Consider the following 16,456-nt stretch of genomic DNA (forward strand, 5'->3'; position numbering starts at 1 on the left):
CCCACGAAAACCATGAGGATTTCTAGCATTCTGCTCGGTAAAAATGTATATATGCGTATTGCAGAGTTCGTACTATTATATTGTATGTGTGTATATATATCTGTATATAATGTTGTATATATGTAGCTCTGTTTGATTTGCTTCTGTTGCTGGCATACGCGCGCTTACTTTATAAATCGTAAACAAATATGTTTTATCTGGTCGTTTTTGCTGACATCAATAATTGCTGTTGTTTTCGTTCCCTTTTCTATTTCTTCGTCTTCTTCTGTTTTTTTTTTCACTTATCTTGATTTAATTTAAAGAATTTTTTATTTTACAAAATTACTTAAATTGTAAAGTTAAAAATACATAGATTGGCTTACAATTAGAATTTCTTTATAATCAATATATATAAATGTGGTTGCTCATTTTTTTGCGGTTTTTGTTGTTTTTTTTTTCTTGAAATCTTTTTAATGCTGATCTACTTTTAGATTTTACTTTACTCATCTGCCAAATTGTTTATTTTATTATTGTATTATTTATATGCTCAATACATTTATAAATGTATATTATGTGATTTCGATTTATTATTTATGTATTTCTATAGGCGTAAATAAAATATGCTATATTTGTGTTTATGTTGGTTTTTGTGTTGTCTATTTTGCATTGGTTTGAAATTATCGATTTTCAATTTGTGTATAAATTATGAAAATAAATTGTATTCGAAGTTATAAACTTTATCCCAATTACTGTACAATTTGTGGTGGTTATCCGCTTCTCGTTACAGCGTATAATTAATTTTTTAAATAATCTTGCACGTCACATTAATTAACAAGGTAAATTTTCTCAATTTTTTTTTTTTTCACTTTTACTTTTATTTTTTTTTTGTAAGTTTTGATACTTAAAGCATTAAATGAATTTTTCAACTATCGTTCGTCTATGATTTGCATATTCAAATTTTGAATAAAAAATATTTGAAAATTACGGAGGCCTTTGAATTACAAATTTACGTATTCTGGTGTTTAGCTAGGATGCAACAAACATTTGCTCAACAGAATTAAAATCCAGGAATTGTGCTTTGTATTTTTGTTTTTGTTTTTTTTTTGGACCTAAAGGCGCGTGGTAGCCAGTTAAAATAGATTAGACAAATTAAAATAATTTGGCATACATGATGTACACACAATGTACATAATGTTGAAATGTATGCGCTTTTATGAAAATTGGACAATGCAATAAAAAATAATAATAATAATAATTAAGAATTATTATAAAATGCCTACAACACATAAACTAATATAGAAACAATGAACTTATTATTCCTTGAGTTTCTCATACATGTCCAAAATTGCAGTGAACTTAATTTTCGTGAGATTTAAAAAAAATTGTAAAAATTATGTAAATTATGAATAAATATTTGATTTGTTTCGCGTTGTGTTTACTATTGCTTTCGATCTTAACACTTATTATCTTACTATTTGTTTTGTTCTTAAATTTTTTGTTTTGTTTAAAAAGACATCTATTTAAGCGCTAGTAAAGTGGGTTTTCTTGTTGCTGTCAGTTGTTGGTTTTCTGTTAGTGAAATGGATACCAACTTCATATGTATAGTGGATGCTGCAACACTTGCCTACACTAGATGTATGTATGTATGTATATTGTTGTTTTTTTTTTTTTTTGTTTTTGAGTTTTTTTTGTGATTTTTTTTTCTTTGTTTTTGTTTTTAGCATGCAGGGGATGTATGTATGGTTGTATGTATGTATGTACATGGCAAGCCACTGAAAGACAGAATGTGGGTCACTAGTTTAGCAATGCATCCATTGTATATGGAAATGGAGGATGTTGCTGTTGCTGTTCAAATCTGTTGGCTGAATATGACAGCAGCTTTGTCGCTGTTGCTGTTGCTGCTGCTGCTGCTGCTGCTGCATATGGTGTTGATGCTGATGCTGATGTATCTCCTGAAGACGGTCAGTCCAGTATTACGATTTGTGATTCAATAGGTTTGCTGCTCGGCTCGGGGGCCATTGACTTGATAGGCAGTGAACGCCATGGTTTGCGCGCCGCACGACGCAGATCCACAGCTGAGAGTATTTTTCGTGTTTTTCTGTGAATAAGGAAAGTTTAAATAAAATATGGCGATTGTGCATCAATAAATAATTGGCACTCACTTGTGTACGTCTGTGGCTCTAAAGTAAACATCGTCCGGTGCATCCATCCAACTGATAACCTGCTTGCGTCCATTGCCGCCACGTGCCATTTGCGCAATCTTTTGCTTGCCATTAAGCTGTAAGAATATTGGAGGAAATTGATAAATATTGAAATAGTAGCAGCTGACATGACACCTACGTGATGTCTAGAGAGGGGCTGGCCAGATGCTGCCATCATGGCAGCGAACTGCTCCGGACTGGGGCAATGCGAGGGCATGGGATCCTTGTTGGGACGTTTGGCTGGCGGCCCACTGGGCACAATAGTTACTACGAATGCAAAAAAAAAAAAAAAGAAACAATATTCATATTAACTCTCGTTATTTTCAAAGTTAATTGTTTAAGTCACCTTCGGTGCCATTGAGTTGCTGTTCCTCATGCGCACGTTTGCGTATCGTAGATGTTGCTTGCGCTGGAATTATAGTTAGTTCTTTGTCAGCCACAACGGGCACGGCGACCACATCGGGTGTTTTATTGGGCACGCGATCGTAGAGTAAACTGCCGTCGGGTCCTTTGGGCGGCTTAGGGAATGAGACAACAATGGGCTGTGGCATTTTATCCTTGGGCGTCAGCACCAGCCATTCATGCGGACCGCTTCCTGGGGCGCCCAATCGATTTGCAATTTTTGTGACACTTCCCCGATCCTTGGGCTTGAGCAAAAGCATCTTTTTAATATCCGCCGGCGATTTGCCGCTAATACGATTCGTAACTACAATAAAAATGTTAAAGTTAATAACATATTGATTATAATAAACGGATTTAAATTACATTCTTGTTTGACCAACAGCGCATTGATTGCGTATGCGCTTTGCCGCGCCGCCTTCTTGGGTTTCACAATACTTCGGCAGATAATACGTGCCACACGTGTCATGGGATTCGTGTGCAAGTAGAAGGCAGTGCGCGTCTTCATGATGGGCCGCGGCGAACCTGAACTGATGGCAATGCCATGCGCTTGTGCGTAATGGCGCGCCAGGTGGGTCTTCAGCTTGAACTCTTTGCCGCAGTTCACAATGGAACACCTACAATTCGTATAGCAACATTAATATACAATATATATCTATTTGGATACACACGCTAATCATACCTGTGCAATTGACGATTGCTTAGATCACTAACTTTGTCATCATCGTTAAGATCAACCACAGTGGTTGTGGCGCCTGCTGCAGCTAACGCTGCTACTGGAGTCGCTGCGGCAATGGCAGCCTTCTTCTTGGACTCGCCATCGTTAGCTTCGGCCTTATGCGCAGATTTCATACTGCCATATTTCCGCCAATACTCCCAACAGCTCTGACATAATCGACATGGCAGATGGCCATTGGTAAAGGAATTCCACTGTAATCAAATTAGATGAGTCAATTAGTAATAGTTGATCAACAAGTTTCGCCTTCAACTGCCTTACGTGTGATGATTTAGTTGTCCCGCACGACTCGCACGGTTTTCCATTGTTGGATAAGTCAGCGCCGCCATTGGTGGTGCCGTTGTAGATGCCACCAGCTCCGCCGCCACTGCCGCCCTTCACGCTGGTACCGTTGCCTTTGCCATTGTTATTATATTGCGGTATATAGACTTGTTTGAGCTTGAGTTCCGCCTCGACAGCCTTAACGCGTTTCTGCTGCACATACCGATCGGTGGTCTTCCACATGTAGTAGTACTCAATGATCTGTTTAAGCGTCTTCCAAGGAAGCTGTTAAATGGGAATATAATATTACTAAAGATAATTTTGTGTACAACTTCCTTTGACTTACAAAATCTTGTCGTATGTCATTGAAGTCTTTGCCATATTTATCTAGCGCTTCTTCAAAGAGATTTGCTTCCGATGCGCTCCAATCTTCGATTTCGTCGCGACAGAGCACTGGCCCAGTGGAAGGAACTAGCGAGGACATGGCCTCATCAATTGAATAATTGTGCTGGTGCAGAATGTTCATGGCGTGAAACTAGAAGCAGAGGTAAATCATAATTATTATTAAATGGACTTGCCCTTCATTAATTTTATCGTCATCCACTCACCAGCGTAATGTCTCGACTAGCTGCAGCTGCGGACATGTGCAACGAGGGCTGCTTTACTGAACTGCTGCAGTCGAGGGCGCGCGCGAAGGTGCCAATGGAACGCGAGACAACAAGGAATTGATCGATTTTGCGATCGGTCAAACTATGCTCCGGCGTCCAAACAAGCGACTCCAGCTCCTCCAGTTTACGTTCATCTGTGGCGGTATCTTTTAGCTTGGCGGGTATATCACACTGATAGCGACTGCCGACACGTATTTCGCCCTTGTCGGCAAGCAACGTTTTTTGATTCGGATCAAAGACCAGACAGTAGAAGAATGTGTCCTATGGAAATTTAAAAATTATGTAATCAATTTTAACTAATTCATTCATTTTCTATTCCATTCAACTCACGTCTTTGTTGAGATAGCTTTGCAGTGACTCCGTCTCGTTAAGCAGCGTCACGGAGCACTTCCCTCGGATCTGTGTGGCGGGTATCGACTCAACTTGGCGCGATAGAAACAGCTCCCGATGCTTGATCTGGTATCGCTGTTTGCTGGTTAGCGCGTCGCTCTTCTCGCCATCGCCGCCAGCAGCACCACCCGCAGCCGCAGCAGCAGCGCCGCTCGCAGCGCTGTTATTATTGTTGCTATTATTATTATTGTTATTATTGTTGGTATTGTTATTGGTGCTGGAATTGTTGGTGGCGCTGGCGGCAGACGCTTGCGTCGGACTGGTGCGTTCCTCTTCGAGTGCGGCTGCAAAGCAAACGTAATCACAACTATATAAGCAATTGCAGTCCAAGATAGAGCCGTGCAAATATCAGACATTACATACGAGCACTAAGAGAACTATGTTATAGAGCCAATTACAACCATTGCATAACCAATTCGGTGTTCGTAACTAGACTACATTGTACTGGTACTGACCTTAGCAAGAAGTCATGTAAGTGAAATACAGTGAAGACTCTGCTGACGAACAATGGGCAATCTTGCAATTTTCAATTTTTAACTTTCATTCAATTACATTCATAATTCAGCCAATATTTTAGTGTACAATAATAATTTTGTTTCAGTTTATAAATTTAATTTACAGTTCTTATATCCAATATATAATATGTTGTCTAGATCAGTACCAAATTTTGGTGCTCTACTTTATAGCATTTAAATGAAGAGAATTATTATAAAATCATGAAAGCACAATAATAATCGAAATAATAATTAAAGAAAAATATATTTACGCATTCCCAACAGAAGATTTCAACTACAGTCGTATTGCTTATTATTAATATTATTATTGTAATTATTTATTGAACTGCTTTGCCATTTTGTACCTATTGAGGGATCGAGCACAGCTTGCGCCGCCTGCTCCTCGCCCACCGGTGTTCTAAGCCAGGTTTTCTTCAGTTTCATTGCCAGCGGTGAGTCCTCGGCGGTTGCCACTGCATCATCAAGAGTGTGTGTGTGTGTGTGTATGCGAGTGTATGAGTGTGTCAAGTGTATTGGGGTGAGTTTTGGGAAATGTTGATTTTACAAATATACATATGCATTTAATACACGGATATATACAATTATACTTATATAATGTGAAAGTGGTATAACAAGCGAGACTTAATTTATATTTACTTAGCCTAGCTGTAAGCTGAAAACAAGTTCACAGTGCCGTCAAAGTGAGGTTAAGTACGAAAAGTAATTTTACTAAAAGATGTCGCGTTTTCCCAGAAACAGAAAGCCCAACAAAATAAATACAAAACTTTTTGAATTTATTTTTAATACCCAGCCACACAAGCCACGAAGGGATGGTAACGGGTAGGCTAGGCGGCCTCGTCATTTCGATGGCAATGGCAACGATGGTGGTGGCAGTGGAGGGCGGAGGGTGGTGGTGGGTGTTGGTTGTTGGGTGATGGCAGCAGGAGCTGCTTCTCTTTGCGCTACTTGAGGAGTTTGAGCTGAGACCAAGCCAAGCAAACCAACGACCCCTCTCACTGTGGGTGCATTCGTGAATTTACAAGAGCGTAGGTGTATCGCGAAAGAAGTAGCAGAGGCAGAATCAGCAGCAGTAGCAGCAGCAGCACCAGTAGCTGCTAGGCAAAGGAGGTGTGAGGGTGCACAACTGTTCGGTAGCCATAGATAGGACACAATCGCACAGTCTGGCAAGTGCGCAGGCGGACGGTGGGTGGGGTGGGTGCGGGCCTTGCCTGATGGAGGCGTGTGCGTTTTGTTTGCTGGCAATGTCCGCCTCCGCTTGGCGTTTTTCGACTTTTTTTCTTCTTTTAATACCCTGAACTCATTGAAAATGGGAAACTAGGGTATAATGATTTTGTTAAGGGGCGGGGTGACCCTATAAAGTATATGAATTCTTGATCAGGACGATGAGCTCAGTTGATTTGATGTGTCTATCTATCCAACCGCCAGGATGTGTTGATCCGAGGTCTTATAAGAGCTAGAGCAGAAATTTAGTAAGTTTGTACAGCATTCGCCGATCGGCTTGTTTAAAAAATCTATAGCTATTTCTGTTTAAATAGTATATGGAAATTAATTATAAAACCAATTAACTAAATCACATATTTTATATCTTTAAAAAGCTACCAACCAAATATTGCAATTCATATAATTTGGATTAGGTATTATGGTAAATTGGTATTATGGTAAATATTGGATACTGACTCAAGGCTTTGATGTATGTAGGTATATTTAAGTGGAATCCTACTGAATAAATTACTGAAATTTCTGAATAAAGGTTTAACCTTTTTTTATTTATTTAATTATTATTATATCTTTTATTTTTTGTGCTCGTCTTGAAGTTGTATTTTATATTTTTCGCACGAAAATGGAATTATGGAACTTAGGGTATTTCAGCTTCGTCATTGCCAGTCATAAAACGGAACTTTTTTTTTCTTTCTTTTCAACTTGAAACGTTGTCGTGGCCAGTTTTGAGCTTTCTGATTATTACTTTTTTCTTTTCATTTGTTTCATGACACGGCTGATAGACTATATGTGTTCCTTAGTCGAATGTTGTCTGTTGCTGTGCTAATTTGTAATAAGTGATTAGCAGCTGGGCTGCAAAATTGACAGCGCACGCCGCACCGCTGCCGCATTCGCAGTGGCAGTCGCAGCAGCACCTCCGAAAAAGGAGCCGTTGAAAAACATTCGAAGCATTATTGAAAACTGGGGCGGGCAACAAAGGGGCTGTTACTGTTAATGGGCATTGTCGACGAAATGTTGCGTAGCGGGATGTGAGCTGTGGGCTGTGGGCGGTGGGCGGTGGGTGGCGTATGGAAGGCTGTGTTGGAAAAACGCATTTTCGTTGGGTCACGTATCGAATTCGTGTGGGCCACAACCAACCCCACCGATTGGGGGTGGTGTATGTGTGTGTGCATGGATATCTCTCTCGGTGTGTGTGTGTGTGTGTATGTATACTTTTTGGTAGAAAGATACAGCAAATGGCGCTGTCCATGTAGATAGCTGCTAGTTGTTGTTGGGCTGGCACAGTGGGTGAGTGTGTGTATGTATACATAAAATGCAAAGCGCGGCTCCTTCGATGCTCCTGCAGCGCCAGGACTCATGAAAATTTTCGTGCACACTCGCATATACACCTAGAGAGAGAGGCACAGAGGTAGACAGCAAGTCTACCTACCATTGCTACTGCTGCTGCTGATGCCTAGTATTGAGGCAACCAAAAACGGCAACAACATCGAAGTACAGTGCAGCTCTACACACATTATGTTTATGTGCTGTTGTTGTTGTTGCTACGGATGCTCGGATTCCGTTTACTCTTTGCTTTGGCTGTATGCTTTACAGTTGTTGTCATTGCGGTTCTTGTTGCTCTTGATGTTGGCTTTCATTATTGTTGTTGTTGTTGTCGCTCCTGCTGCTGCTGCTGCTGCTGCTAAGTGGGTGTGTGTTAGTATGTGTGAGTGTGTGTGTACGTGTTGGGTGGGCTCCGCTTTGACACATTGCACACATTGGGCATATGCCGGGCGCTAGTGAAAAAGGAGGCGGGTGGTATTTGACTGAGGTGTGTGGGCGTGCAGCAGCTTCGGCTCGGTTTTGGTTGCGGCGCATGGTGTATTTCCGTCTTCAAGCGAACTTTGGTTTTTGTGGTGAAAAATGGGCTTAGGATCTGTATGGATGGGGCTTTCTGACTTATTTGTAGGCCACGACGGCGACTCGTCGCATAACATAACCTCACTTAGCTGACCAAAAACTTATACATTTCTATACATACATACATATTTATATGTATATACATACGTATATTTGCCTTGCCGTACTTACGTTGATGCTTATCGGCCAGCTGTACAAGCGGGTTGGGCAGATCACGACGCCGGTAGAAGCACATGACCTTCGCTTCCACATTGCCGGTTTGGTTTTTATTCAACTCCTCGATGCGACGTATCAGGTAGGGACTATTCGGCGTTGTCTCAACGTAGACGTAGTCTGCAAAAATCAACCATTGGGATTATTGAATTTCACTTACGGTTCAAAAAATTTAAATATGCAGTTGCTGGAAACATAATTACAGGCTCAACGGCCTCCAATGAGAGGGGGCAGCAAATCATTCATTAGGAAAACGAAATTGAAGCCCAAACGTCCAATGAAGCCAACATCAGGTAAAACGCAGCATTCAAACATACACTCTTGCACCCATACAGTCTCATCATACATGCACACATACAAACGTCTGTATGAAGTCACACAAAAACACACACATACCTATACACACGCAAGGAAAAAAACAAATGAATACAGGCAGACGTCAGGAATTAGAGATGAGCATAATTTGGGTTATCTGTGACTAAACGAACGAGCCCACGACTAAAGTATTTAATGATATTAAATACGTGTGATGTGCCACGTTTGACTCTCAAGTTAATTACCATATCATATATTCCTGAATGGTAGTCAATTCAATTAAATATATAAAAGTATATATTATATGCAAGAATTAAGAAATTTAAATTTATTAATTTTAATACATACATAATATAATATCAAAAATTAATTAAAGTGCTCAAATATATTCATACATATATACAAATGTATTCAAAAGCGTCAAAAATTAAAAATGGCCCTAATCATTCTATTTATAGTTTTTGTTATACATATATACATATATAATTATTTAGCTACTGTGCGAGTTTATTAGCACACTTAACAATCGATAAATGGTTTGTTTACATAAAGTATTCATTTATCGATGATAACAATAACAAATACAGCAAGAGCTTTAGGTCACCTCTCTTTTATTGTGCTAACACTTAATTATGGGCAATTAATAATTTATAGCATCGATAATCCCATTTTCTCAAGTGTTTTGGTAAACTCTTTCCTGTCGGTTCCGTTAACAATCTTCTGCTTGAAGTTTACAATTTATAGCAGTACTTGCTGGCAGTGGACACGCCGTTTAATTACGGCCACAGTACACTGAAAAAGTATGCGCATTGCTCAATTAAATACAAATGTGGGCATCCATCCATCCATTCAGCTCGCGCAACAGAAACAACAACGATGTCCGTGGACAGAGGCAAGGGGCTGAATACACACACACACATATACACAAACATGCATAGAGCGACGGTGCGGAACCTGTCGCAGAAACCGTTGCTTGGGTTTTGACCACGGCAACAGCAGCGGCAGCAGCAGCAGAAGCAACGAAAGCCGATAGAAGAGAGAAAATGACACAAAAGAAAAGGAAAAAAGAGCAGCGATCAAGCGGCAAAACACGCCAGGCATATTATAAAAGGAAAATGTATCTTTTGCATTTGGCTGATATAAAAAGAGATGAAAAAGAAAGTGTCGCCATAGCCTGCGACGACATTTGGGCTGCTGTGTATACGTGTGTGTGCGTATGCCTATGTATGTGTGCGTGTGGCTATTAAAAGTGACTAACAAAAAGCGCTGATGGAGACAAATTCGAAGCCAACGCGTGCACTGCGAGACCAACATACACACCCATACTGAAACATTATATGAAAATGCCGTAAAATTTTGTAATTTATTCATGTGCTGGGTTTTCTTATTTATTTATTTTTGTTGTATTTTTATTATTTATTTTGATTGCTTTAATTAGATATTTGCATTTTCCTATTTACAGTTCATTTGCATTTGATTTGGTCGAGCTGAACAACCATTGTTCTATATCATAGGCAGGTGAAGACAACAATAACGTCATCGACAAGCGAGCAAGCAAACGAGCGAGCTACCAAAATGAGTGCGTAAATTAGGTACAACAAAAAAAAGGGAAAATTCACTCAGAGCGTGAGATGCTGGGCCAAAGAAAAATTGCAAACTCATTAGCATAAGAAAACACGACGATGCCAATAGCAAAAACAAAGCAAGAGACACGTAAAAATCACAAAATATACTTTCAATTGCACAGCACACACGCAAGAACTATTACTCACACACTCATACTCTCATATACATACACACATGCTGATCGGCAGGCGGATTTGTCAATGCAATTTCATTTCATCAGTAACCCCAACCCTAAAGCACAAGCTTACACACACACACATTACCACATACACACACATATATCAGTGCTAATGCTTATCGGGGCAACAGAAACATGTACTAAAAACACTTGCTGCAGCTGCGACAATTCGGTTGTCATACTACTACACATAACCCCTCTCTCCATGGCCGGTTACTCGATGTTCCATTGCCGCTTCGTTGGTGTTGAAAAATCGTCTACGTTGTTAAAACTCGCGTCGGCGATTCGACACAATTTCAAGGCATATGTGAAAACGCATTTCACATCATCATCATTGTCATTGATAACAGGAGATTGAAGATATTGGTGCTTGGACATTTGGTAATACTTGATAATTAAATGCACTTTCATTATTTCCTTAATTCGGGAGTCTCATACACACACACACACACACACAATCATACGCACATAAAACGACCAGGCGAAACAGTGAGACGGCGCCGATAACGAAAGATGATAGAAAAGCGAGTATGGAAAAAAATTTTCTCACCTCCGACTCGATACATATTTGTGGCCATTTTCACAAAACTTTCGCACCAAATTTCACATGTAAAATATTCCGCACTTATTCAGCACTGTTGTTCAATAGTTTTGTTTCAGATTTGCGCACATTTATTAGCATAAAATTTAAGTTGTTATGATTGCATTTGCATTCACATAAGACGCGTTTTTTTCGTCGCCATCTTAGAAACAACTCTAAAAAAATACACACACACACGCACACTATGACAGCGACGAGTAAACAGCTGCATCAGGGCTGCATTTAAAAATAGGGCTGCTAACTTGTTTGCATATTCCGAGAGCATATTTAAATAAATAAATTATACAATAAATCTATATATGTTGCAATTTAATGAATTAAAATAAATTACGCATGCTACTGTAGCTATTTTCTGGATTCATCAAAATATATTTACCAAAACAAATTTGTTATTGTTTGCATGCCCCATTTGCTGTGTTTGTCAACGTTGACAAGCTGCCTGCTATGCAACCAACTGTCAAATCTGTGACGTGGCCTGGCCAAACGATTTTTCCAATAAGACTTGCTTGTGTTACAATTAATTTTAAGTTATTAATCGAAGTGAAAGCGTCGAAAAAAGAATATCAAAACGATGACTACCTATGAGGAGTTCATCCAGCAAAACGAAGATCGTGACGGCGTACGCCTTACATGGAATGTTTGGCCATCAAGTCGCATCGATGCCAGCCGCCTGGTCGTCCCGCTTGCGTGTCTCTATCAACCCATCAAGGAGCGTCCCGACTTGCCACCGATACAATATGAGCCGGTGCTGTGCACGCGCAGCAATTGCCGCGCCATATTGAATCCATTGTGCCAAGTTGACTATCGTGCCAAGCTTTGGGTGTGCAACTTTTGCTTTCAACGCAACCCCGTGAGTATTTCACTTGGACTTTCCGGTCTGTAGCCTAACGTGTGCCATTTCAGTTTCCTCCACAATATGCAGCCATATCGGAGCAACATCAGCCCGCCGAGCTGATACCTGGCTTCAGCACCATTGAATACACCATCGCCAGGGCGGCCACAATGCCGCCAGTATTTATATTCCTGGTAGATACTTGCATGGATGAGGAGGAGCTGGACGCTCTGAAGGACTCACTGCAAATGTCGCTGAGCTTACTGCCGCCCAATGCTCTCGTGGGCCTCATTACCTTCGGCAAGATGATTCAGGTGCACGAGCTGGGCACTGATGGCTGCTCCAAGAGCTATGTGTTCCGAGGCACCAAGGATCTGACGGCCAAGCAAGTCCACGATATGCTGGGCATTGGACGCGGTGGGGTGGCACCGACGCCACATCAGCAGCAGCAGCAACCAGGTCAGCCGGGTCAGATGCCAAATGCGCCGGGCGTAGGGGGGGCCGGACAACATTTGCCACCCGCTCATCGCTTTCTGCAGCCGATCAGCCAGTGCGACACGGCACTGGGTGATCTGCTGAGCGAATTGCAACGCGACCCTTGGCCGGTGCCGCAGGGCAAGCGCTATCTGCGCTCCACAGGCGCCGCACTTTCGATTGCGGTTGGTCTGCTGGAGTGCACGTACCCGAATACGGGCGGTCGGATCATGACCTTTGTGGGTGGCCCTTGCTCCCAGGGCCCCGGCCAAGTGGTTGACGATGAACTCAAGCATCCCATACGTTCCCATCATGACATACACAAGGACAATGCCAAATATATGAAGAAAGCGATCAAACATTACGATGCCCTGGCCTTGCGGGCGGCTACCAATGGCCATGGCATCGATATATACTCGTGCGCGCTCGACCAGACCGGCCTCATGGAGATGAAACAGCTGTGCAACTCCACAGGCGGTCACATGGTCATGGGCGACTCATTCAATTCGTCGCTCTTCAAGCAGACATTCCAGCGCGTGTTTGCGCGCGATTCGCGAAACGATCTAAAGATGGCATTCAATGCCACGCTCGAGGTGAAGTGCTCGCGCGAGCTGAAAATCTCTGGCGGGATTGGCTCGTGTGTGTCGCTGAATGTGAAGAGCCCGTCGGTGTCGGATGTGGAGATCGGCATGGGCAATACAGTGCAATGGAAATTGTGTGCATTCAATCCCAGCTCCACTGTCGCCTTCTTCTTCGAGGTGGTCAACCAGCATGCGGCGCCCATACCACAAGGCGGACGCGGCTGCATACAGTTCATCACCCAATACCAGCATCCAAGCGGTCAGCGGCGCATACGCGTCACCACACTGGCCAGAAAGTGAGAGCTCCCAGCCATACATACCTTCGCTATATAAAACTAATTCTTATTTACTGTCTTCAAGCTGGGCGGATGCCAACACCAATGTGCAGCACATCAGCGCAGGCTTCGATCAGGAGGCGGCTGCGGTGCTGATGGCACGCATGGTTGTCTACCGCGCCGAAACAGACGAGGGGCCGGACATCTTGCGCTGGGTGGATCGCCAGCTGATTCGCTTGGTAAATCCGTGTCAATAATATGTCCATTATCAATTCTCAATAGCCACTTCGACTTCTCTCTTGCAGTGCCAGAAGTTTGGCGAGTATTCCAAGGATGATCCGAACAGTTTCCGTCTGTCGCCCACGTTCAGCCTCTTTCCGCAGTTCATGTACCATTTGCGCCGTTCGCAGTTCCTGCAGGTCTTCAACAATTCGCCCGATGAGACCACATTCTATCGACACATGCTAATGCGCGAGGACCTCACACAGTCCTTGATCATGATACAGCCCATTCTTTATAGCTATTCGTTTAATGGGCCGCCGGAGCCGGTGCTGCTAGATACCGCTTCGATTCAAGCGGATCGCATACTGCTGATGGACACATTCTTCCAGATACTCATCTATCACGGCGAGACGATTGCCCAATGGCGTGCGCTCAAATATCAGGATATGCCCGAGTATGAGAACTTCAAGCAGCTGCTGCAGGCGCCAGTTGACGATGCCCAGGAGATTCTGCAGACGCGTTTCCCCATGCCCCGTTACATTGACACCGAGCATGGCGGCTCGCAGGCCCGCTTCCTGCTCTCCAAAGTCAATCCCTCGCAGACGCATAACAACATGTATGCCTATGGCCAGGTACGTCCATTAACTGGGATCCATGCATATTATTGATTTTTAATCTATTGAAACATTACGTTTTCGTTTTTGTTTTACTTTTCTCATTGTGTCCGCTCAACTGCCTTTTGCTCCTTCTTCTCCCCTCGTTGTTGTTCTTCTTGTTGTTGTCACTCGCAGGCGCCAATCGGTCAGACGACGGTAGTAAAACACAAACAGTTCTATTTTGTTTTTCCTCTTTGGTTAAATATAAGTTCCTCTTGGGTTTGGTTTCAAAGTTGCTTTGCTTCTTCTACAACTCTCTGCTCCGCTTTTGGTGTTGGCGCTGCTGCAGCGAAAACCACTTTTTAGATAATCCAAATTCGAAAATTCCTTCTGCTAACTCCCATTTGAATCCTCTTCAACAGGATGGCGGCGCTCCCGTGCTCACGGATGATGTCTCGCTGCAGCTGTTCATGGAGCATCTGAAGAAATTGGCCGTCTCCTCGACCACATAGATAGCACCTGGCATGGATCCTGGCTAGACTTATTAGTTATATACATATATATTATATATTTTAACCACATCTATTTGTGCAGTTACCGCCTGGTTAGACCACTACTACAATAAACCACATTCATACATATTTACACGTTTTTATTTCAAGCTCAGAACTAACTAATAAAAAACCAAAACTCGAGTTAATAAATATTTTAGGCTGACCGTTAAACAAATGCATGAATTTCACTTTAGAGCGGAATGAAATTAACTAGCGTAAAAGCAATCAACAATAATCATAGTGTATAAGTTACTAATACAATTGAATATGCCTCGGACTTGATATATACCCACATATATATATACGCCTATCTATATATATATGCGTGTATATATATTAATTGGACTAAACACTATTTGGTTCACAGTGACTAAGACATTTTAAATTTTGTTTCGCTGCTTGTGCTGCGGCACTAGTTGAGGAATCGAATGGACATCTTCTGGTCGACATCGGTCCGTTCCAGCGCCTTGCAGAAATCCTCGAACGAGATCTTGCCCTGACAGCACAGATCCGCCTCCAGAATTGTGCGCTCTGCAATGCTGACCAATTGATCTTGACTGATGTTCGCGCCGACCATCATGTGGAGGATCGAGAGCAGCTCGTCCCGGCTGATGACACCATCGTCGTCCAGGTCGTACATCTTGAAGGCGAACTTTAGCTTCTCCTCACGGCTGTTCAGCTTGCTCTGCTTGTTGTCCCGCAGCGGTCGGAAGTGGGCCAACACATTCATGAACTGGCGAAAGTTCACCCGATCGTCGGAGCTCTCGGCGAAGAAAGAGTGCACGATGCGCTCGCAGAGCGGATTGATTGCCAGCTCGGGTATGCGCATCAGATCCTCGCGGGAGAGCGTGCCGCAGTCATTGCGATCCAGCGAGGTGAAGCGCGAGTAAAGGCGCTCAATCTGATTGGGTGTAACTGCAAAGAGTGGAGGGCAAAGAAGACGTAAGAGGTTGGAGTCCAGTCGATTGATAAGAAATGTAGAGTGACAACAGCCATTATCAGAGATATGAACACTCGTTGGATATATACCGTTATAGCCGAGGGCCTTATCACACACGAATTACACCTACTAGAACAACTGATAAACACATGCATACATCATACATTCGCTTGCTTGTGTATAGGTTGGAGGGGAAACATCAAAAGGCAGCGCGTAAATAGCCTTTGCTCCAGTGACGTCATAAACTGAATTTATGATACCATCTTACATAAATGCATGAAGCCCTTTTGAGTGCATTCAAGAAGAACAGTTACACGTTCAATCACACTCTAGTCTGGATGGCTCTCTCTCGTCTCTCTGCCAACTGGTGTGGGTAGAGTTCATATGCTAATTGATTTTGGACTATGGCAAATAATTGCAGCGACGAGGAAAGGCTATAATTAGTTTCGCCACTTAAGTGCAAAGTATCTGAACACAATGTAAAGCTTTTAGCAACTGCGTATTTGTTTTGAATTGAAATTTTGGGAAATTTACAGCTGGAGGGTTATCAAGTCCAAGGTTACGTTAGTTATCTTAGCTTAGTTTGGTTACTAGCTATTGTTGTGCTATTCTATATACTTACAGCCAGTTTCATTTTGTATCTGTGCTATTTCCTCGTGCCGTAGAAACAGCGAAGATTTATTGCCCATTATTGACGGCTTATTTAAACCAATGAGAGCGACACAAACACAAAATTTCTACTGAATTGAATGGTGTATAATGTGACCGAGTATTGTGACTACG

At 42.3% G+C, this 16,456-nt stretch overlaps 3 protein-coding genes across 5 annotated transcripts; 1 reads left to right on the forward strand and 2 right to left on the reverse strand.

Moving 5' to 3' along the window:
- Nucleotides 1-290: 290 nt before the first annotated feature.
- MTA1-like (metastasis associated 1-like) lies at nt 291-11,386 on the reverse strand. Of its 2 annotated transcripts, XM_089469109.1 has the most exons (13): nt 11,149-11,386; nt 8,438-8,599; nt 5,494-5,601; nt 4,575-4,918; nt 4,185-4,505; nt 3,923-4,111; nt 3,577-3,861; nt 3,262-3,509; nt 2,946-3,196; nt 2,527-2,886; nt 2,320-2,447; nt 2,142-2,257; nt 291-2,077 (listed from the first exon to the last, which is right to left on the reverse strand). In XM_089469109.1, exons 1-13 carry the CDS (start codon nt 11,174-11,176, stop codon nt 1,942-1,944), a joined length of 2,676 nt encoding a protein of 891 aa, XP_089325235.1. In that variant the 5' UTR covers nt 11,177-11,386; the 3' UTR covers nt 291-1,941. The 2 variants fall into 2 exon arrangements, with proteins under 2 accessions (XP_089325235.1, XP_017867715.1); XM_018012226.2 differs by lacking the exon at nt 5,494-5,601 and having other exon boundaries at nt 11,149-11,384.
- Nucleotides 11,387-11,633: 247 nt separating this feature from the next.
- Nucleotides 11,634-14,820, forward strand: Sec23 (transport protein Sec23). Of its 2 annotated transcripts, XM_018012245.2 has the most exons (6): nt 11,634-12,049; nt 12,103-13,382; nt 13,447-13,600; nt 13,667-14,215; nt 14,375-14,395; nt 14,602-14,820. In XM_018012245.2, the coding sequence occupies exons 1-6, from the start codon at nt 11,771-11,773 to the stop codon at nt 14,689-14,691; spliced, it is 2,373 nt and encodes a 790-aa protein (XP_017867734.1). In that variant the 5' UTR covers nt 11,634-11,770; the 3' UTR covers nt 14,692-14,820. The 2 variants fall into 2 exon arrangements, with proteins under 2 accessions (XP_017867734.1, XP_017867742.1); XM_018012253.2 differs by lacking the exon at nt 14,375-14,395.
- elm (calcineurin like EF-hand protein 1 elm) lies at nt 14,815-16,437 on the reverse strand. The gene is made up of 2 exons (XM_018012384.2): nt 16,296-16,437; nt 14,815-15,648 (listed from the first exon to the last, which is right to left on the reverse strand). Exons 1-2 carry the CDS (start codon nt 16,360-16,362, stop codon nt 15,146-15,148), a joined length of 570 nt encoding a protein of 189 aa, XP_017867873.1. The 5' UTR covers nt 16,363-16,437; the 3' UTR covers nt 14,815-15,145.
- Nucleotides 16,438-16,456: the final 19 nt, after the last annotated feature.

This window comes from Drosophila arizonae, chromosome 2 (genome assembly GCF_054131065.1).
Source record: "Drosophila arizonae isolate 15081-1271.41 chromosome 2, UAZ_ARI_1.0, whole genome shotgun sequence".
Classification (NCBI taxonomy): domain Eukaryota; kingdom Metazoa; phylum Arthropoda; class Insecta; order Diptera; family Drosophilidae; genus Drosophila; species Drosophila arizonae.

What these genes read in the sequence shown, in the direction of transcription:
- MTA1-like (XM_089469109.1), bottom strand. Translation starts at nt 11,176, where the DNA reads ATGGCCACAAATATGTATCGAGTCGGAG. An exon ending in CTAGTCGAGACATTACGCTG is followed by an intron (nt 4,112 to 4,184) that starts GTGAGTGGATGA and finishes CTCTGCTTCTAG; the next exon opens with TTTCACGCCATGAACATTCT. An exon ending in AGCCCCTCTCTAGACATCAC is followed by an intron (nt 2,258 to 2,319) that starts GTAGGTGTCATG and finishes ATATTCTTACAG; the next exon opens with CTTAATGGCAAGCAAAAGAT.
- Sec23 (XM_018012245.2), top strand. Translation starts at nt 11,771, where the DNA reads ATGACTACCTATGAGGAGTTCATCCAGCAAAACGAAGATCGTGACGGC. An exon ending in GTCACCACACTGGCCAGAAA is followed by an intron (nt 13,383 to 13,446) that starts GTGAGAGCTCCC and finishes ACTGTCTTCAAG; the next exon opens with CTGGGCGGATGCCAACACCA. An exon ending in CGCCAATCGGTCAGACGACG is followed by an intron (nt 14,396 to 14,601) that starts GTAGTAAAACAC and finishes CCTCTTCAACAG; the next exon opens with GATGGCGGCGCTCCCGTGCT.
- elm (XM_018012384.2), bottom strand. Translation starts at nt 16,362, where the DNA reads ATGGGCAATAAATCTTCGCTGTTTCTACGGCACGAGGAAATAGCACAG. An exon ending in GATACAAAATGAAACTGGCT is followed by an intron (nt 15,649 to 16,295) that starts GTAAGTATATAG and finishes CACTCTTTGCAG; the next exon opens with TTACACCCAATCAGATTGAG.